Source organism: Siphateles boraxobius, unplaced genomic scaffold (genome assembly GCF_051911475.1).
Source record: "Siphateles boraxobius isolate OS27281-9 unplaced genomic scaffold, OSU_SipBor_1 17, whole genome shotgun sequence".
In the NCBI taxonomy this organism is placed as follows: Eukaryota; Metazoa; Chordata; class Actinopteri; order Cypriniformes; family Leuciscidae; genus Siphateles; species Siphateles boraxobius.
In genome coordinates this window covers 9,336,352-9,357,175 of record NW_027508777.1, presented here as the reverse complement: position 1 = coordinate 9,357,175, position 20,824 = coordinate 9,336,352, and the positions used below count along the sequence as shown (strand labels likewise).

Below are 20,824 nucleotides of genomic sequence, written 5' to 3'. Positions count from 1 at the left end.
CTGGTTACGTTCGTGAGACAATCAACTAATTACTATTATTATATTATATATTAAGACCCTTGATCCTTACCTGACTATGGCTTTGTAAACTTTATCCATGATGTGGTTTATAATGGACTGGTGTACAGAAACTTGGTTTACTCTGGCTATTCTCTGCCGTCTCAGACGACGATGTTTGTCCCGTTTTAGCCACCGTAGCTTCTTTGAAAGGGAGGGGTGAGCGGTGGGCTGAGCCCTTAGTGTAAACTCGCAACCGAACCGCTAGATGTCTCTAAAAGTCACACACTGCACCTTTAAGTGACGTTCTCTTAACTCCAAGTCATCCAGAGTCACGGCCAAAGCCGATTCGAAAGACCGCTGTTCGCCAGCAGCATCTTCTTTGTTTTCAAGTAGCAGATCACCTATGGAAATCATGCGGAACCGTCACAGCTCTGCCGTCATTATGTTAAGCCCGCCCACCAACTCTACACGATGTGATTGGCCTGACCAGAGTTTGGTTTTTCCAGCTCGAATGCCAACGGAGAGTTGCTAGACCACACTTTGCTGCAAAATATTTTTTGCTGCCGCTAGGGTGCGTCTAGATTTGTAGGCTAACAATGTGCCCCTCACATGTCACAATTGTACCCCACCATGTTGCCACATTTCACTTCCATTCTTTTGGGGTAAATAAAAAAAGCATACACTGTATTCATGAAATAAAACCACATAATTGTAAACGATGCGTGAAATTAATGTGGGGAAAAAAGAAAAACTTTATATGGATTTACACAAACTGAGAAAATTAAAAAGTGTTGTGTCCCACTCTCCCCCATGCAATAGTGTGAAATATCTGCCCTTGTTTTAGTCTAAAATAGAAAAATATATGATTTTTTTTTGTGGTTAAAGACATATTTGTTTCTTATGAAAATCAAATAGCCTATGTTGTTTCTCCAAATAATTAGGTTAATTCAACTGGAATCTAGCATGATCTCTTGAACTCGATATGCTCCTCTTTGCCTGACAAGTCCTGGCTGTCTGTTAAGAAAAGGGACCCATGAAATAATGCAATGCCTTGAGACACTTACATAACATCTATTTGCGACTGTAATGAGTAACATGGCAATTTATGTTGGCGAGAAACTGGGCAGACATCTGGGAGGCCCAAAGCGGAGCATGTGTCCAAATTGTTCGTTTCTGAGTTGATACACAGATTAACACCAAGTGCGAGATGTCGAGTGCGTTTCCTTTTGGAAACGTTTCAGTTGGAATTAAATAAAACGTGATGTTGCATAATAATCCCATTAATCCAACGGATAGGGTTAAACTATACAGTAGTATATGTGACATTTAAATATTTGCTAGACGTCGCTAAACGCATATCAAATGAGCTGAGGATCGAGCAAACACTCGTGCAGAACGGCAGTCCTCTAAAATAACCAGCCAATGCATTGGATGATGCGCATGGTACACAGCATCTCCAGGAGAATATCACGCATCTCCAGACGAGTATTATACATCTTTTAGGAGCTCTGGCTGCCAGTGCATCCATTGGCTAGCTGGAGGTTTCCACTAGTGCTTGTGATTGGTCATACTTAATGATCCTTGGCTCATCATTTGCCCCTGTATTTACTATGAATATTGTATGCAGGCTGAATAGCTGCTGCTAAGTTTGAAATGGCTTAGTCCTGAATAAGACGTGTGCGTGCGGGCAAAATATATTTCCTGGCTGGGCTTAGATTTTCCTATCATCTATTAGGATGCTTATATCCCGTATTCAGATGGGCATGAATGATCTCAGTCGGATATTCACAATGTAGATATTTTTGCTGCATGTTTGGTGAGGACTCTTTTGCAAATAATGTTTTGCGCTAAACTGAAGGATCTTAAGATTTCGGGTGAATGCCCCTTTTCTATGGCTGTGGGAAATGAAGAACCTGCGGACTTCGAGGAAAGCAATGCGGTGAACGTTGTGCCAGTATCCAGAGAGGTGCAGGGCAGTATCGCAAACATTCTGCCCAGACGCAAAATAAGCCGGAGCAAAGTTAATCTGCATTCACTGGGCGAGAGCATCCGAAAGCTGGTGTGCCCGGAGGTAAATTCATGTTTAATTCACCTGATGATATTTTGCAGCAGATTCTTATAGCCTACGTTGGATTTGAAAATCTGTTTAATTTCTGCGTTTTGCTTGCAAGCGCGCAAAGAGAAATGTGCAAGGCAGACAAACGACAGTTAATAATTACAATATCAAATGCACACACGAATATATTGCTATGCAATATAAAATGTATTTTTTTCTTTTAGTTCGAGCAATTGCGAAATGCATTGCTCAGAGTTATGAAACAGCAGATAGACATGAATTGGTAAGATGTTTTTTTCCCTTTCATCATAAGGTTGCCTTACATCTGTTAATGTTGACAATGAATTATAATATTGTCCTTGTATCATACTATTTTTAATTTTGACAATTTGTCGACCATTTACTGTTGTAGAAGTCGTTTGAATATTGTTTTCAATCTTATGACAAATTATTTCATTATTGTTTTCCACATTGTTTTATATTTATATTACCATACAATATTTTCAATGATATGGTCTATTATGTTGTCAATATGAATCATTATATAACATAATATTATATAATATTATACTATATAATATTAAATTATATTATATTATATTTTCCTACTTCAGCCTAAAGTTCAAAAGTACTGTGATGTTGTTCTCCTTGTTCCATTCTACATATTAATTTATTGACTATATGCTTTAATATGTGTCCAAAGCCCTGTAGCATGCAGTTCTGATGGATCTCAGACACTGGAAAATGCAGAACAATTATCCGATGTCATGAGAAACTACTCACTTAAAACAGGTATAAAAGAGGCATTAAAATGTTTATATATTCATTAATATTAATTACATTTTTAAATAATTGTATTTTTCACATTAAATACAAGGTATCCCCATGGAAGCACTAAAGATCTCTCTGGGTCTGGAGGTGTTTCGGGACTGTTATGAGGAGGATGGTCATATTCTCAGAGTGGTCGGGGGAGCTCTCCATGATTTTCTCAACAGCTTTAATGTTCTCTTAAAGCAAAGCACACCGCCCACCCCTGAGGTACAGCGTTACATCCACCAAGCGTCCATTCTCTGCCTGGACAAAGATCCAGGACTCCTGACAGTATATTACTTCAACCCCCTCCCCACCACTGAGCTCTTCTTCTCGGGTATCATCCAGGCGGCAGCGTGTTTGCTTTACTGCACACGGGTGGAGGTCAGAATGGATGTTGCGGGTAAAGACAGTGGTGCTCTACAGGCCAGTCACCAGCCCCATCTGCTGTACTCGGTGGTAGTGAGAGATGGCAGGATCCTCACACCAAGCCCCATGAGGACACACTCGTCTGGAGACATCCCCCTCTCGCTGCTCTACTCTACTTTTCCCTTCCACATTCTCCTGGATCAGGAAATGGTCCTGATGCAGATTGGAGATGGTTTGAGAAGGAGGCTTGGGCGATACAGAGATGGTCAAAGGAGACCTGTTTTCAATGAGCACTTTGCCATTGTGTCACCTGAGATACGAGCCAGCTTCCAGGATATTTTGACCATGCTTAACACACAGTTCGTGCTACGGGTGAAACATCATGGAGCGAGCTCTGCTGACAGCCCTGTAAAGGTATTTTTTGTTTTCCATTTTCTCCCTCTGTCATAAGGGTGGCTTTGCATGCTATATATTGAAATGCTGATGCTAACAATGGGCCACCAGTTATGTGTGAAACTGCTTATCTGGGACTTTCTAAAATGTCAACCTTATTGCTTAGCTAAGACAAGCTAAACAGAGTGTGGAAAAACATCTATGTTTGCAACTTTGAATGCAATGTATGCAAGTTTGCATTCACAATGTGAACCTCTGAAGGTCTATGTGTCATTTTATCACATCGACATGCATCAAAGAATAAGAAGAATCAAAGATTACTTTGGGTTTCATGTTGATTAGACAATTAAAAAGCACAACATGATTTAACTAATGAGTGCAAAGTAATTACTAGGATTTTAACTCATAGGCTTATCTTCGTGCTGATCTGAAATTAGTTTTTATGAGGTGGTTGAGGGAAAAATTTATATTGGCAAATCTCAGTTTCTTGGTTGCAGATGATCAGTATAATAAGGGCAATGCAATAAAGTCCTGTACCACGATGAAATGAACATGGAGCCAAATATCAAGACATGGAAGGCCCCTCAAAGGCACAGTTAATGAGATCTAACTGACACATGAAAGGAATTGCACTGCAACCTCATAAATTTAAGAAACAAACAGTACACATAATATACTTTGATGAGGCATTATAAGGAGTTTTTGCATCCATGTTTCATAATAATGTTTAGTCTAATATGCTTTCATTTATTAGTTACATTTATCTATATCAAGTAGAATTCATTTAGGCTTTACCCCTCGGTAATCTTTTGGAAAAATAGAGGAAGATATTATTATTTATTAAAAAATACTGCCCTGAATGGCACATTAATTTTGTTTACACAGACTAAATATCAGTTAATATTATGCTTTAGGTCTTTTCAAAACGTCTCGGTTACGTATGTAACCCTAGTTCCCTGATAGGGAACGAGACGCTGCGTCAAACGCTGCGTCAAACGCTGCGGGAACGCCCCTGCGTTGTGCGTCATGAAGCACGTATGGAATCAGCCCAATGGAGAGATGAAACGTCATAGGCGGGTGACGTCATCGACCAGGAAACTATAAAGCACCCCAAAAACACAAGCGCATTAGCTTCTGATAGGCTTGAAGGAAGCGCTAACGGGAGTGCCGGGAGTATGGCGGAGCGACGCAGCGTCTCGTTCCCTATCAGGGAACTAGGGTTACATACGTAACCGAGACGTTCCCTTTCAAGGGAACTTCGAGCTGCGTCAAACGCTGCGGGAACGCGAATACCCACGTCGCCATAGGACCAAATGACCGTCATGTGAGACTAGCGCACAGAGGACGAGAGCACCTGTGCCCCAGGGGTAGAGCTTAAGTCTAGGTCATAGAACTTAATAAAAGTATGCGGTGAAGACCATCCAGCCGCATCACAAACATCACTCAGGGAAACCCCCGACAAAAGAGCTTTAGAAGCAGCCATACTCCTGGTAGAGTGAGCTCGGACAACCAAAGGTGAAGGCTGGCCAGCCGACTCATAAGCAAGTGAGATAGCCTCAACCACCCACTTGCTCATTCTCTGTTTAGACGCCGGACACCCTTTCCTGGGTGGCCCGAAACATACAAAAAGTTGTTCTGATTTCCTCCACAGGGCAGCTCTGTGGACATAAGCGTCTAATGCCCTAACAGGGCAGAGTGAATTAAGTTTCTCCTGGTCCGATGACATAAATGGAGGAGGACAGAAAGCCTGCAGAACCGTAGGTCTAACAATATTAGTAGGAACCTTAGGAACGTAACCTGGTCTAGGATGCAGAAAAGCTTTAACCATGCCAGGTGCAAATTCCAGGCACGAGGGTGAAACCGACAGAGCCTGCAAATCTCCGAATCTTTTTAGTGAAGAGATAGCAAGCAAAAAGATAGTCTTAAAAGTGAGAAACTTCTCGGGAACTTCTTCGATAGGTTCAAAAGGAGCTAGGGAAAGACCTTCTAATACAATGGCCAGATCCCAAGTCGGCACCCTCGTACGAACTGCTGGCCTCAGCCTCAAAGTGCCACGGAGGAAACGAGTTATAAGCGGGTGTCTCCCAAGAGAAACTCCACTGAAAGGGACGTGGTAAGCAGCTAGTGCCGCCACATACACCTTTAGTGTGGAGGGGGATAACCCTGTGGAGAAGCGCTCCTGCAGGAATTCCAGCACTGCACCCACTGGGCAGTTAACTGGGTCCTGCAGGTGTTCTCCACACCAAGAAGTGAAAAGTTTCCACTTCAAGGCATAAAGCTTCCTCGTGGATGGAGCTCTGGAGTTAAGAATGGTCTCAACAACCTCGGTTGAGAGACCGGAGTCTATGAGCTGGGCCCCCTCAGAGGCCAAGCCCACAGTTTCCACAATTCTGGGCGGGGGTGAAGTATCGTGCCCCCCGCCTGGGAGAGTAGATCCCTCCTGACCGGGAGCTCCAAAGGAGAACCGTCCAGGAGAGAAATCAGGTCCGCAAACCATACTCGGGCCGGCCAGAACGGGGCTACTAGTAGTAGACTGACCCCGTCCCGGCGGACCCTCTCCAGAACTCCTGGTAACAGAGCAATCGGGGGAAAGGCGTACAGACGTGACCTCGGCCACGGCTGCACCATAGCATCCAACCCCAGGGGGGCTGGAAGAGTGATGGAGAACCACCGATGACAATGAGTGGTCTCCTTGGAAGCGAATAGGTCCACCTCGGCGCGACCGAAACTCAACCAAAGGAGCTCCACCACCTCGGGGTGGAGTCTCCATTCCCCTGGCCTCGGCCCCTGCCTCGACAGGGAGTCTGCTACCACATTCAAATACCCAGGGAGATACATTGCTCTCAGAGATAGTAGCTTCCCTTGGGACCACAGGAGGATCTGACGGGCCAACTTGTAAAGCCGGCGAGACCGCAGGCCCCCCTGATGATTTATATAAGAGACCACCGACGTGTTGTCTGATTGAACTAACACATGATGGCCTCTCAGGTCTGTTAGGAAGTGTTTCAGAGCCTGAAACACAGCCAACATCTCTAGACAATTTATGTGCCACGAAAGATGATGATCCTGCCACAGACCTTGGGCTGGGCGACCACTCATGACCGCCCCCCACCCTGTGAGGGAAGCATCCGTCGTTAGCGTTATGCGACGACAAAGAGCCCCCAGCACAGGACCTTTGGATAGGAACCAAGTTTCTCTCCACATGACCAGAGCACGAAGGCAGCGCCGCGTGACTTTGAACGTGCGGAGTGGATTTCCCCTCGGGGAGAATCCCTTGGTCCTGAGCCACCACTGTAGCGGTCTCATGTACAACAGGCCGCAAGGTATAACGTTGGACGCTGCTGCCATCAGACCCAACAGTCTCTGAAACTGCTTGACAGTGAGTAGCTGGCCTAGCTTCACTTGTTTCACAGCTGAGAGAATCGAAGCGATGCGGGTCGGAGAGAGTCGCGCCCGCATCGATACCGAATCCCAAACGACACCCAGAAAAGTGGTCTTCTGGGAAGGAGATAATACACTTTTCTTTGCGTTCAGCCTCAACCCCAACTTTCTGATATGAGCGAGGACGACATCTCGATGCCGAACCGCCATCTGCTCGGTCTGAGCTAAAATCAGCCAATCGTCGATGTAATTGAGAATACGAATGCCCTGAAGCCTCAGAGGCACTAGTGCTGCATCCATGCATTTCGTGAAAGTGCGGGGAGATAAAGCTAGGCCAAACGGAAGAACCCTGTACTGGTACGCCTCGCCCCCGAAGGCGAACCTCAGGAACTTCCTGTGTTGTGGAAGGATGGACACATGGAAGTATGCGTCCTTCAGATCTATCGTGACAATCCAGTCCTCGGACCTGATTTGAGACACGATCTGCTTGATAGTGAGCATCTTGAATTTTAGCTTCCCTACCGAGCGATTCAATATGCGCAGGTCTAAAATTGGACGCAACCCCCCATCCTTCTTTGGAACGATGAAATATCGGCTGTAATAACCTGACTCCAAACTGGGAGGAGGAACCCGTTCTATAGCCTCTTTTTGAAGGAGCGTTTTCACCTCTTGTTCCAATACCAGAGCCTGCTCGGGGCCCACCACTGTGTGCAGAACCCCTCTGAATTTTGGTGGACGACACCTGAACTGGATAGCATAACCCTTTTCTACTGTCTGCAGGACCCAATGAGATATTTTTGGAAGGCTTTTCCACTCTGCCAGAAATTCTACTAAGGGTACCAGCCTCTCGAGACTGGCCTCTGGTGTAACTTGAGCAGCAGACGCAGCGCCCTGTAACGGCGCACCGGCAGGGAACAACTGGTCTGACCGCTCTGAGACCCTCCTCAGAGGGAGCGAGCGTCCCTCGGGAAAGCGCTCGCTGGGATCGTCTGTGCCCCGGCATAAAGGCGGGGTTGGCAGAACGAGCCCCTGAGGGCACCGAGGAGGAATGGGCACCGTAAAAAGAGGTGAACACCTTTCCGCCTCGGTGGGGACCACCCTCAGCATCCTGAACGGCTTGGCGTCAGGACTTCTTCTTAGCCGAAGCCTTCTTAGCCAATATAACTGTCCTCAGATCAGTTCTACTGGGAGAAGGCTTCGGCTGAGAGTGTCGCGGCTGAGCCCACTGTCCAGCAGGGGGAGCACGAGACGCGACACTCTGCCTCTGCTGCGCTCTATGTGATGAGCTCGAAGACGGCCGGGGCTGCTCCCGCCCAGCAGCCCTAGGGACATGAACTTTAAGGGGAAGAAACTTTTTAAAAGCTGCAGTTTGTTTCTTTTCTTCTTGGAATTTATCGATAACTGAATTCACAGCATCACCAAACAACCCCATAGGAGAAAGAGGAGCATCTAAAAGAAAAGCTTTTTCTCTCTCTTTAATATTAGTCTGATTTAACCACAAATGTCTTTCTGCGGCCACCAGAGCTGCCATAGAACGACCCATTAATTTGGCCGATTCTCTGGTGGCACGCAGGGATAAATCAGCAGCCTGACGCAGTTCGCGAACTACGTCAGTACTGACCTCCTCACTCTCACTCATGTCCCTTAGCAGATCAGCCTGGTATGCCTGCAAGATTGACATAGTATGCAGACATGACGCAGCCTGACCTGCTGCCGAATATGCTTTACCCACCAAAGCCGAAGTGTTTCTTAAAGGCTTGGTGGGTAATGCCGGTGCCTTAAAAGATGATGCTGCTTCGGGGGAGAGATGGCTCGCAAGCGTCTCTTCCACACGAGGCAAAGCACCATAACCATGAGCCTTGGCTCCCATAATATTAGCGTATGTTGAAGTCTGGGGACTAAACACTCTATATGACACCGGTTTTCTCCATGATTTCGACACCTCGGTGTGGAGATCATGGAAAAACGGCAGGCACCGGCGTGGAGGCTGCACACGTGACGGCAAAAATCTCTCATCCAACTTTGATTTAGAAACAGACTCCTGTCTAGTCACTGGCCATTCAATATTAAGTTTTTCAACAGCTCTTGTTAACACCTCCATAAGCTCATCACTCTCAGGAGTGTGGGGTGGCGAATCCTCCACATCTCCCTCAACACTAACAACATCAAGTTCCTCAGAACTGGATAGCTGCAGCATTGGTGCCTCAGCCCGAGCGGAAGAAACCGCAGCGCGTGCTTCCGAACCCGGGACTGAGGCACTGGATCTCACAGGTGAAGGGAGAGATAAGGCAGAGCCCGTCTCAAACCCCGCTGTGAGATCCATCTGCGATCCCCACGATAAGCGCCGCCGCTCTGCCTCGGCAGAAGCGGGACCCGAACCGCGGGGAGCGCGCACCGAACCGCTCTCCTCAAAGAGCGATCGGCGGGAGCGGAGCGTCCTTAACGGCAAACGCTCGCAATGCTCACAGTCTGCTCCCTCGAGAGCAAACTGGGCATGCTGAACTCCCAAACAAACAACACAAAGATCATGTGTATCCCCGCTCGTTAAATAACGCGAGCAGGGAGGAACACACTTTCTAAACTGCTGTTCGTCCGCCATAATCTCTCAATATATATATATATAGGGATAAATTGTTTGTGTGGTGCAGGGTATGTAAGACAGACAATATCACACAGGGACAGATTCACATGTAGCGCGACTGAAAGCACAGAAGCTAATGCGCTTGTGTTTTTGGGGTGCTTTATAGTTTCCTGGTCGATGACGTCACCCGCCTATGACGTTTCATCTCTCCATTGGGCTGATTCCATACGTGCTTCATGACGCACAACGCAGGGGCGTTCCCGCAGCGTTTGACGCAGCGTTTGACGCAGCTCGAAGTTCCCTTGAAAGGGAAACTCAAATTCATATACAGTTGTAGCCGAAAGTGATGTCTGACTTTGGAAAACTTATATCTTCACACTTTATTTAAATATAATTCAAATAAAACCTGTAGCTGTAGTTTGCCTTTTTTGCCAAATCATTTTTATCAGATAAATACCGTAACCAAGTTTAGTGCTTTGTTTTTCCTTCATTTCTAATGTTTTATTTTTTTTTGTAGAAAAAGTAAAAATCCATCCATAACCACACATCTGAACCTAACCTAACCTTTTAAGCAGATTGTATAAAATCGTATGAATGAGATCGTACAAATTCATACAAATTCGCAAATGCATAAATAGTATGTATGTAGAATTACCATGAAAGTGCCTTGATTAAATTGTATTTTAACAATTAATAAATAAATGTATTATAAAAAATGTATTAACATAATATATTAATATACATATACAATGGTCACATTTATAGCAAACTTGTCCAAACCTCTGAATTAATTCCCATCCTCCCAACCCTCTCATTTTAGCATATGGACCTGAAGGGGCAGATGATCTTCATGTCAGAAATGAGTGCTCTCCTCTTCCTCGGTTCTCCGTGTGTGGATAAGCTGGAGGAGTTGACAGGCCGGGGCCTCTACCTCTCTGACATTCCCATCCACAATGCACTACGAGATGTGGTTCTGGTTGGGGAGCAGACCAAGGCCCAAGATGGACTAAAAAAACGCCTGGGCAAAGCCAAAGCTGCCCTGGAACAGGCACACCAGGCCCTGGAAGAAGAAAAGAGGCGAACTGTAGAGCTGCTCTTCACGATATTCCCAGGGAACGTCGCCCAGCGTTTGTGGCAGGGACTTCCTGTGCAGGCCAAAAAGTTTGATCATGTCACCGTGCTGTTCTCAGATATTGTGGGCTTCACTGCAACCTGTTCACATTGTACGCCCATGCAGGTGGTAAACATGCTCAGTGAGCTCTACACTAGGTTTGATCACCACTGCGGTGAGCTGGATGTGTATAAGGTGAGTGATATTGTACTTTGGTCCGAACAAATAAATAACACTATGTAGAACATGTCACTACTCACTGATAAGTGTTGAATTCTTCATGGGTGAATAGTCCTTTGGTTCGAATGTTTTAGTGTATTGAAACCTTTTTTGGTCTTTTAGCTTCAAACTAGCAAAAAAAGGGGATGTTTTTTTTTTGTTTTTTTGGGAGATTGCAAAATATGCTCTTTTAACTTTATCTAGGGGCCCTTGGATTTTGAGACAATCATTCACCCGAAATCTTTTTCATTTTTCATAATTTCTGACATGCAGGCTCATAAAGTGCTGGAAGGTTGGCTAATGTAATCTGTAGCAGAATTTCCAATGCACATGCAGCAGAGATGAATTTCTTGTAAAAGACAGTGGAGGTAAAGTTTAGCTTAGTGTCTGGCTTTGCTTACATTCTTACAGACAGCTATATCCTAAAATAGATTCCCCTCTTGTCTTCTCCCAACATTTCTCAGCTGGTTCAGGATGTGTGTCTCAAACATCTCCATACTGAATGTGCAATAACAGGGAATTAATGTTTCTCAAGCTGTCAAAATTGTACAATTTTGTTAATGTAAAGTTAGTTTGTTATAGCTGGCTTCAAAATAGCTTACTTTCAACACTGAAACTTCTGGTTTCACGTTGTGAGAAACTGATGATTTTCTATTTATTTTTTGGTCAAAATGACATAAAATAGTCAGTTAACTCGGTGCATGGTTGGGAATGCACTGGTGAGCTTTTGATAATTAAAATTATGATCTGATACATATTTGTATAAAAAATATGATATAATAATAATTATGCAATAATATAATATAATTTATTCATCCTAATTAAATTGTTGTCTAAATGCACAACGGTTCTGTTAATTGGTTTTAACTAATACATGAATGTCACAAGAGAGGCAATTCAGAATATTACGGCAGCCTTGAACCTTGACTATACTCAGAGGTGTGTTATGAAATATTTAGCACTCTGCTCTCATTACCTTTCATATGTGCTCATTTGTGCGTTCAAGGTGGAAACCATCGGCGATGCGTACTGTGTAGCTGGAGGATTACACAAAGAGTGTCCGACCCATGCTGTCCAGATTGCTATCATGGCTCTGAAGATGATGGAATTGTCGAATGAGGTCACGACTCCCATGGGGGAGATCATCAAGGTTAATGTTTCATCAGGTTTTTCCAAATTATGAGTACAGTTATAGCATGAATAATATGTAATGAGTCAAATGTTCCATACACTTATTATTGTCTTTTATTCTTTTATTCATTTATTTAAATTTCTCTCATTTGTCTTTACTAGACTGCTGATATTAAACAAAATAATGCAACTGTTTCAACAATGTTGTTCGATGGTGGAATAAAATCGATGCGTGACTCATTTACACATAATGCTTGTACATTTTTGTGCAAACACCCTCACACTAAAATAATTTTTGAAAGGTCAAATTTAATGTATCCTATTTTAGGCAAAACATAGGTTTGTTCATATTATTCATAACAGTGCAATTGTCACACAAAGTAATTGATCAGAATTGGAATTAGAATATGAATACTGCTGCTTTAGACACAAAAATATGATAATTTCTATCTTAACAAATGATTTTGGGGAAAAGTAATATTTATGTTTGGTTTGAACATTGGGTTGAATCTTCTGCATTTTCATTGTTTTAACATGAAATGTATTGGCAAAGAATAGACATCAGGAGATGTCAGGAGGCTCGGAAATAGTAATATTACACATGGTTTGAAATATTTTAAAAAAGACAGTTTGAGAAGAAAGATGTGAAGCAAAACTATTTTTAATTTATTAACAGAGTGCTTGCTTTTTTTATTCTCAGATGCGTATCGGGATCCACTCTGGCTCGATTTTGGCGGGTGTGGTCGGTGTTAAAATGCCCCGCTACTGCCTTTTTGGCAATAATGTCACATTAGCCAACAAGTTTGAGTCCTGTAGCCTGCCAAGAAAGATTAACGTCAGTCCCACCACATACAGGTATAAACAGAGACAACTGTCCTGCTTGTTTATTCTGTATACATCACATATTAGCAAGTCTGTTTGACTAAATGTTTTTTTTTTATTATTATATTTGAATCAGCATGTTTCTAATTCTTGTAGTTCTCTTACGAGAGGTTCTCTCGTATTGCGTAAGTATAGTTTACGCTACGGGAAAGATTCATCTTTTCGAGATATTGAAGCCAAAAAATTATCCTTAATTTTTGTATCCATTGTCAACGCAGTGCAGCAGCTAGCAGACCTTGAGCAGGCTGTCTAGCGTGCTCATAGGCTGCCCTGCGGGAACGGCTGCAGCCTACCACTGAGCCCGACGTGATGTCACGCCCAATGAAGGGCGCTCGCGCCTTCACAGGGTCGTAGCCCACCAGAATGGGCGTGGCTTAGCGTATATAAGCAGGCTCGTAGGCTGAATTCTCTGATTTTCATCTCTTCAGCAAGCTCTACGCATCGCTGGATCTAGAAAAAGCCGCCGGCTACGGCCCGCTCTGCCCGCTCTGCCCCCACGTCTGACGATGAGGCGGGAGGACCCGCCGCTATGAACAGCTGTGCTATCCTGGCTTCTGATAGTGAGGGATGGTCGAGTTCTCAGCACTCCGCCGCCTCCTCGACCCAGGAATCCGGCAGGGCCCGCACCGGAGTGGACGCTGAGTTGATGCGCCTCCTCTCACAGGCCGTTGACCGCCTCGGGCTCGAGTGGTCGCCGCCCAAGGAGCCCGCGCACAACAGACTCGACGGCTGCTTTCTCCAGAGTCACCGCCGTCGAGCACCCGCTGCCAGGCCTGCACCCTTCCTCCCAGAGCTGCACTCTGAGCTTTCGAAATCGTGGAACGCTCCATTCTCCGCGAGGCTCCAATCCTCTGTCTCCGCGTCGCTCTCTCAAGTGGACGGCGCTGCCGAGAAGGGATACAGTTCGATCCCCAGGGTTGAGGAAGTGATTGGTGCACACCTTTTCCCGGCCACCGAGAGATGGCGCTCAAAGCCTGCTTTGCCGTCTAAAGCCTTCAGGACTACATCCTCTCTTGTCGGTTGCGCATACGCCGCCGCCGGACAAGCAGCTTCCGCCCTGCACTCCATGGCTGTCCTACAGATCCTACAAGCCGTTCTCCTCCGTGAATGGGACGAGAAAGGCCCGGATCCAGCTGCCGTAACGGACCTGAGAAGCGCGACGGATCTTTCCCTTCGTGCTACCAAGGCTGCAGCTCAAGCCCTAGGACGATGCATGGCCTCGCTGACTGTCACAGAAAGACACTTATGGTTAACGCTGGCTGACATGAGAGAGTCTGAGCGGTCTGCCTTCCTCGACGCTCCTCTCTCCCACTCTGGTCTCTTTGGCCCTGCAGTGAACGGAATCGTCGACCGTTTTTCTGAAGTTCAGAAAACCTCTCAGGCTATGAATCTGTTCCTGCCCCGTCGCGCTAGCTCCACTGCAGGTCGCCCACATGACCGGCCGCCTGCACGAGCCACTACAAAGCGCCCAGTTCAGCCGAGACAGTCCAGCCAATCCTCGCAGCGGCAGGGCAGCCGCCCCAGATCGTGCTCAGCTACCCACAGCAGACCGCACCCCCCACGTGGGCCGCGGCCAAAGATCACGCTTAAACCTGAGCAAGCGAAGTCCTCCTAGCAACAGTGAGAGGGAAAAGACAACTGGGTCTCGCCGCGGCCGGACCACCGTCAGAGCTTTTTGCCCTATCAGTCCCCTTAACACAGGCTACTGCAGTGAGTTATTTAGCAGCCAACGAGTCGGTAACACAACCCGCTCGCCTGCACACAACCGCCGTTTTTACGGCGAACCAGAGAAATCTCAGAAACAGCATAATGTCTGGTTATACGGCTCACGCTGACAGTGTTTTAAGTGTAGAAAAAGTGTCCACACCACAGTGCTCACCCCTACACACAAACACAGCACTCCCCGTGTCACCCGCAGAGCCCACTCTCATAAAGCTTGCAAATGCCGCTCGAGTGTTAACTGCAGGAGATGTGCCCACGTGCCCACATCTACTATCTGCCCGCTCTATTACACGGCCAAGTCACGCGCTTCACAAAGTGCAGACTCATATCAATCAGGTTGTGGATGTAAGTCTCGTGCCCGCTCGCAAGCGCTCACGCTTACTAACAAGCATTTCGCACACAGCACCGCGCGCGCACTACGAAGTGCAGCCTTACATGAGTCACAATATGAACGTAAGTCTCGTGCCCGCTTACAAGCGCTCACGCTTACTAACATGCACTTCGCCCACGCCGTTAGACTCGCGTCACAAAGTGCAGCCTCATACCGGTCAAGCCCGCTCACGAGCGCCCACGCTTACTAACATACACGCCGCCCACGGCGCCGCTCGCGCATCACAATGTGATTGTAAAGCGCTCCCCATTCAAAGCTATCAGGACGCTATACATGAAACAGCCTGCTATCGCTGTCAGCGAGCCGCCCCATTCAAGCACAGAGAGCGCGCGCGCCGCGCTCATTCCTTCGGTCCAGTTTCTCGAGCCCGCACAGCGCGGCGATCAGAACCAGGAGGTCATTCTGCCCCTAGCTGCACATATAAATGCATGGGAAGCGATTCCAGGGGTATCAGAATGGGTGCTAAGCACAATAAAGCAGGGCTATGCGTTACAGTTCGCTCGCCGTCCCCCACGCTTTCGAGCAGGGACCGCGACGACAGTGAATGAGGAAGTAGCACATCTACTTCGCTCAGAAATAGAAAAACTGCTGTGCAAAAGGGCCATAGAACCAGTGCCGCCTTCTCTGAGCGAGTCAGGCTTTTACAGCCGTTATTTTCTTGTGCCCAAGAAGGATAGGGGTCTCAGACCCATACTAGATCTGAGACATTTGAACAAAGCTCTTATGATAAGACCGTTAAAAATGTTGAACGGTCTTATCCGTTCAACCACCATGTTCTAGTCCGCTCGTGCCCAAGAAGGACGGGGGTCTCAGACCCATACTAGATCTGAGACATTTGAACAAAGCTCTTATGATAAGACCGTTCAAAATGATTACAACCAGACAACTCCTCACGCACGTTCGCCCGAGAGACTGGTTTATATCTCTCGATCTGAAAGATGCCTATTTTCAGATTCAGATAATACCCCGTCACAGGCCATTCTTGAGATTCGCCTTCGACGGTTAGGTTTATCAGTACACCGTCCTGCCGTTCGGTCTGTCCTTAGCACCCCGCACATTCACGAAGTGCATGGACGCGGCACTCGCCCCCTTGAGAAATCAGGGCATGCGAATTCTGAACTATCTTGACGATTGGCTGGTTCTAGCACAATCAGAGTCAGAAATACTGTCTCACAGAGCTGTGCTCCTCAGTCACCTGGAAAGCCTGGGTCTCACGGTCAACTGGACAAAGAGCTCATTAATGCCCAGTCAGTCAATTTCCTTTTTAGGAATAGAACTGGACTATTCAGCGTGTGTTCAGCAACTGGCCGCGTCTTTCCAGAAGGACAGCGACGCCCCTCTGAAAACATTCCAGAAGATGCTGGGTTACATGGCTTCAGCCGCTGCGGTACTTCAGCTGGGTTTGCTACGTATGCGCCCGCTACAACGCTGGCTGGCAGCTCGTGTGCCTCACCGAGCTTGGAAGTCAGGCTGTGCCCGGATCAGAGTGACTCAGAGCTGTATCACAGCTCTGCAGCCCTTGTTAGTGGCCGACTGGTACCAGCGGGGAGTGGTTATGGGGACGGTCTCACACCGGGGAGGTCATCTCGTCCAACACGGGTTGGGGCGCACTCTTCGAGGGCAGACCAGTCTTTGGTCTGTGGTCAGACCGGGAAAAACTCCTCCATATAAACTGTCTGGAAATGATAGCGGTCGAGAATGCGCTGAAGCGTTTCCTCCCATTTATACAGGACCACCATATTCTATTCCGCTCGGACAACATGTCTGTGGTTTCCTACGTGAACCGCCAGGGCGGTGTCAGATCCAGAAATCTCTACAATCTGGCAGAACGCCTCCTCTTTTGGTCTTAGCACCACCTGCTCACACTGAGAGCGGCGCATGTGCCAGGCCATCTGAACGACGGCCCAGACAGACTGTCCAGGAACAATGTTCCCCCAGGGGAATGGTCCCTGCACCCTCAAACAGTCCAGTTGCTATGGCGCCTTTTTGGCAAAGCGGAAGTCGACCTATTTGCGTCACAGGACAACGCTCACTGCCCAAAGTTCATTTCAAAGAACGAGGACGCACTGACCCAGACCTGGCCCAGCCGCCCACTAAATGCTTTCCCCCCAATCTCTCTGTTACCGCAGGTGATCAAGAGAATCAGGGAAACGCGCCAATCAGTGCTCCTAATAGCCCCGCGCTGGGAGAACCAGACTTGGTTCCCGGAGCTGACGCAGCCCCGTGGCCAATTCCGTTGAGAGCAGATCTCCTCTCTCAAGCTCGCGGGTCGATCTGGCATCCCCATCCAGAGCGCTGGTCTCTGCACGTATGGTTGACCAACGGTTACCCGTTGCCCTGCCAGACGCTGTAATGAACACTATCACGCAGTCTAGAGCTCCTTCTACCAGAAGGCTCTATGCGTCTAAATGGTCTGTGTTCTCTAAATGGTGCGCTGACAAAAATCTGGACCCACGGAAATGTGGGGTTCCGCGTTTGCTTAGTTTCCTTCAAGAGCTATTGGAAAAGGGAAGGTCCCCCTCCACGCTCAAAGTCTATGTGGCAGCCGTCGCAGCGTTCTGAGAATCGACGCGCAGCCAGCCGATAGGCAGGAACTAGCTCATCATCCGCTTCCTCAGAGGAGCCAGGAGGATGAATCCCCCCGCCCCCCTTCAGTTCCTATGTGGGATCTTTCTTTGGTCCTCGAGGCCCTGAAAGCATACCCCTTTGAACCTTTAGACTCTGCGGATCTAAAATACTTATCACTTAAAACCGTTTTTCTGATCGCTCTGTCGTCAGTCAAACGTGTGGGGGACTTACACGCGCTGTCTGTTAGCGCCGCGTGTCTCGAGTTTGGCCCGAATGACTCAAAAGTCGTCCTCAAACCTAGACATGGCTATGTTCCTAAAGTGATTGGCACACCGTTCAGAGCACAGGTCATTTCACAATCGGCTCTGCCAGCATCCGATAGCGAGAGTGATGTTAATCTCCTCTGCCCAGTCAGGGCGCTGAGAGTTTACATTACGCGCTCCGCCCCTTTCAGGCGCACCAAGCAGCTTTTCGTTTCGTTTGGTGGGCGCACCAAAGGTCTCGCCGCCTCGAAACACGGTCTATCCAGATGGATAATAGATGCGATTGCAGCTGCTTATACAGCGAAAGGTCTGCAATGCCCCTTGGGCGTCAGGGCTCATTCCACCAGAGGCGTAGCCTCTTCGTGGGCATGGTCCAGTGGAATTTCTATCCATGACATATGTGTGGTGGCGGGCTGGGCATCCCCGCCCACCTTTTTCAGATTCTACAATCTGGAAGTTCCCGCCCTGCAGGCGAAACTACTCTCAGTCTAAGTGAGAGGTCAGTTCTGCCCAGGTACTATCGTGCGCAAACTACTCTCATGTGACTAGCTCTTCTGGTTGAGCTGCACTGTATCAGGTTATGTGCCATATGCTTATACATTGACCGGCATCGCCGCTCTGTATTCCCTGTGAGTGTTTTTATTGCGCTTATATTACATGCGCTTATTCCCGCTGATCTGGAATCCCCGTATCTTTCTGGGACTCATAAGTGCTGGCGCGCACGGCGTTGACAAGGTGTTCCCGTAGCGTAAGCTATACTTACGCAATACGAGAGAACCTCTAGTAAGAGAACGTACTCGGTTACCTAACGTAACCTCGGTTCTCTCTAGAAGAGGGAACGAGTATTGCGTAACCTGCCGTGCTTGCGCCACGAGCGATTTTCGCTTCAGTCGATGAAAACCAGAGAATTCAGCCTACGAGCCTGCTTATATATACGATAAGCCATGCCCATTCTGGCGGGCTACGACGCTGTGAAGGTGCGAGCGCCCTTCATTGGACGTGACGTCACGTCGGGCTCAGTGGTAGACTGCAGCAGTTCCCGCAGGGCAGCCTATGAGCACACTAGACAGCCTGCTCAAGGTCTGCTAGCTGCTGCACTGCGTTGACAATGGATACAAAAATAAAGGATAATTTTTTGCCTTCAATATCTCGAAAAGATGAATCTTTCCCGTAGCGTAAGCTATACTTACGCAATACTCGTTCCCTCTTCTAGAGAGAACCGAGGTTACGTTAGGTAACAGAGTACGTTTTGAGATATAAAGAAATATTTAATCTTTAAGTGGGAGTAAAATGATTTGTACACATTAATGAGCTCAACAGCTACTTATTTATTGTACAATGAAGTGTCAGCAACTAGTTTTACATAAACAAAGACCAGGAACATTCCATCAAATGGATTTGTGTTTTTTTATGTTTAAGAAAGAATAACAAGATAATCCTTATTAAATCATTTCTGGCTGAGCCATAACATATATAAGTATTTTCGTCATATTCCACTCTGTTACAACTGATTTAACACTAACAGTTTTACTGTGTATACCTGCAAGTGGGCTTTAAGATAATTTGTTACTTCTCTCTCATTACAGATTGTTAAAAGATTATCCAGAGTTCATTCTCATCCCCCGGAGAAGAGAGGATCTTCCGCCGAACTTCCCCAGTGACATCCCTGGAGTTTGTTACTTTCTCCAGGCTCGTGATCAAAAGACAAGTGCTGCTTCCAGAGGCTGTGCTTCAGAGGAAACTCAGCCCAGTGGATAAAAACACAAAATCTCTCAGACAATGAATGCTGGAAACAGTGGTTACAGTGGAAACAGTGAAACTGCCTGTCACTCTGTGTATCGTTTTAGTTGAGCCAGAGGTAGTTTATCACCCAACTGTTGATGCTGCCAAAAAGCTATCAAATAACATTCATTAGAAGGGTTTCATTGAGCAATGTGTTTTTCTTCACATGTCAAGTATGAGTCCTGTTATTTTGATCGGCTGGACTGTTGTTTTAATAAGTAATTAGTTTATTTTGACTACCTAACTGTATACCAAAAATCTAAAAAGCAAAGAATGTCATCCACATTGTATCTATAATGATTGATTTCTTTAAACGCTATAGAGTCAAGAGAGTGAATAATTTATAGTCTAAGGACAAGTATCATTTCAATAATCTGAATAGAGCACGTCATTGTAGTACACAGAAAAGGCGAAGAAATGCACACAGTAAAGCATCACCCCAGCAGAGCTCATCCACAATCATTCTTGAACTAAACATTGTGACATTTCTTTTGTATTGTAATAGACTGTAATAAACATGCTTTATTGAAAGTTTGGTTTGTTGTTGATGCTTCAATGCCACCTGCTATTTCCATGAAATAAGTGAAAGAAAGACCACATAAAATATAACACTGTTGCATTATTCTAAATTCTGCAGTGTCTTAACATTTTTGAACATAGCGTGGGTATTTCCTAAAATCCATGCTTTATAAAAAGTAATGTGGTGGTATATCAGGTGTACAACACAGAAATTTAGGGGCAATCCTTCCTACCATTTCACACAATCATATACATTTTTTTTATTTAATTTTGCTTCTCTACATTCATCACTATGATACATATTACAACCGTTAAAACTGTTGATATATAACAGCATTTATAAGACTTAGAATGGCAGCATTTTATAAACAGGAATGCACCAAGGTTAGCTTCAGTAAATGTCTCAGAACAGGCCTACAAAACCCAAAATTGACACATTCGGGTTCAAGTGATTTGCATTTGCTAGCACTTAATTAGAGAAAATTATAGAAATTGTAGTATCTTGACATTTTATATGATGACTATCAACCAGACTGTAAAAATTCCAACGTCCTTAGGCTATACAAAAGTTATAAAAGCTTTTTATTAATTTTGATTAAAAAAAAGAAAAAAAAGAATTTCGATTAACAATCTTACGATCTTTCTA

The 20,824-nt window shown here is 46.1% G+C and overlaps 1 protein-coding gene across 2 annotated transcripts; it reads left to right on the top strand.

Moving 5' to 3' along the window:
• Positions 1–1,355: 1,355 nt before the first annotated feature.
• On the top strand, positions 1,356–20,190 carry gucy1a1 (guanylate cyclase 1 soluble subunit alpha 1). 2 transcript variants are annotated; one of them, XM_077232419.1, is made up of 8 exons: positions 1,356–2,071; positions 2,281–2,339; positions 2,760–2,848; positions 2,934–3,649; positions 10,411–10,896; positions 11,927–12,070; positions 12,752–12,906; positions 19,464–20,190. In XM_077232419.1, exons 1-8 carry the CDS (start codon positions 1,838–1,840, stop codon positions 19,633–19,635), a joined length of 2,055 nt encoding a protein of 684 aa, XP_077088534.1. In that variant the 5' UTR covers positions 1,356–1,837; the 3' UTR covers positions 19,636–20,190. The 2 variants fall into 2 exon arrangements, with proteins under 2 accessions (XP_077088534.1, XP_077088535.1); XM_077232420.1 differs by lacking the exon at positions 2,281–2,339 and having other exon boundaries at positions 1,620–2,071.
• Positions 20,191–20,824: the final 634 nt, after the last annotated feature.

What these genes read in the sequence shown, in the direction of transcription:
- gucy1a1 (XM_077232419.1), top strand. Translation starts at nt 1,838, where the DNA reads ATGTTTTGCGCTAAACTGAAGGATCTTAAGATTTCGGGTGAATGCCCC. An exon ending in GTGAGCTGGATGTGTATAAG is followed by an intron (nt 10,897 to 11,926) that starts GTGAGTGATATT and finishes TGTGCGTTCAAG; the next exon opens with GTGGAAACCATCGGCGATGC. An exon ending in CCATGGGGGAGATCATCAAG is followed by an intron (nt 12,071 to 12,751) that starts GTTAATGTTTCA and finishes TTTTATTCTCAG; the next exon opens with ATGCGTATCGGGATCCACTC.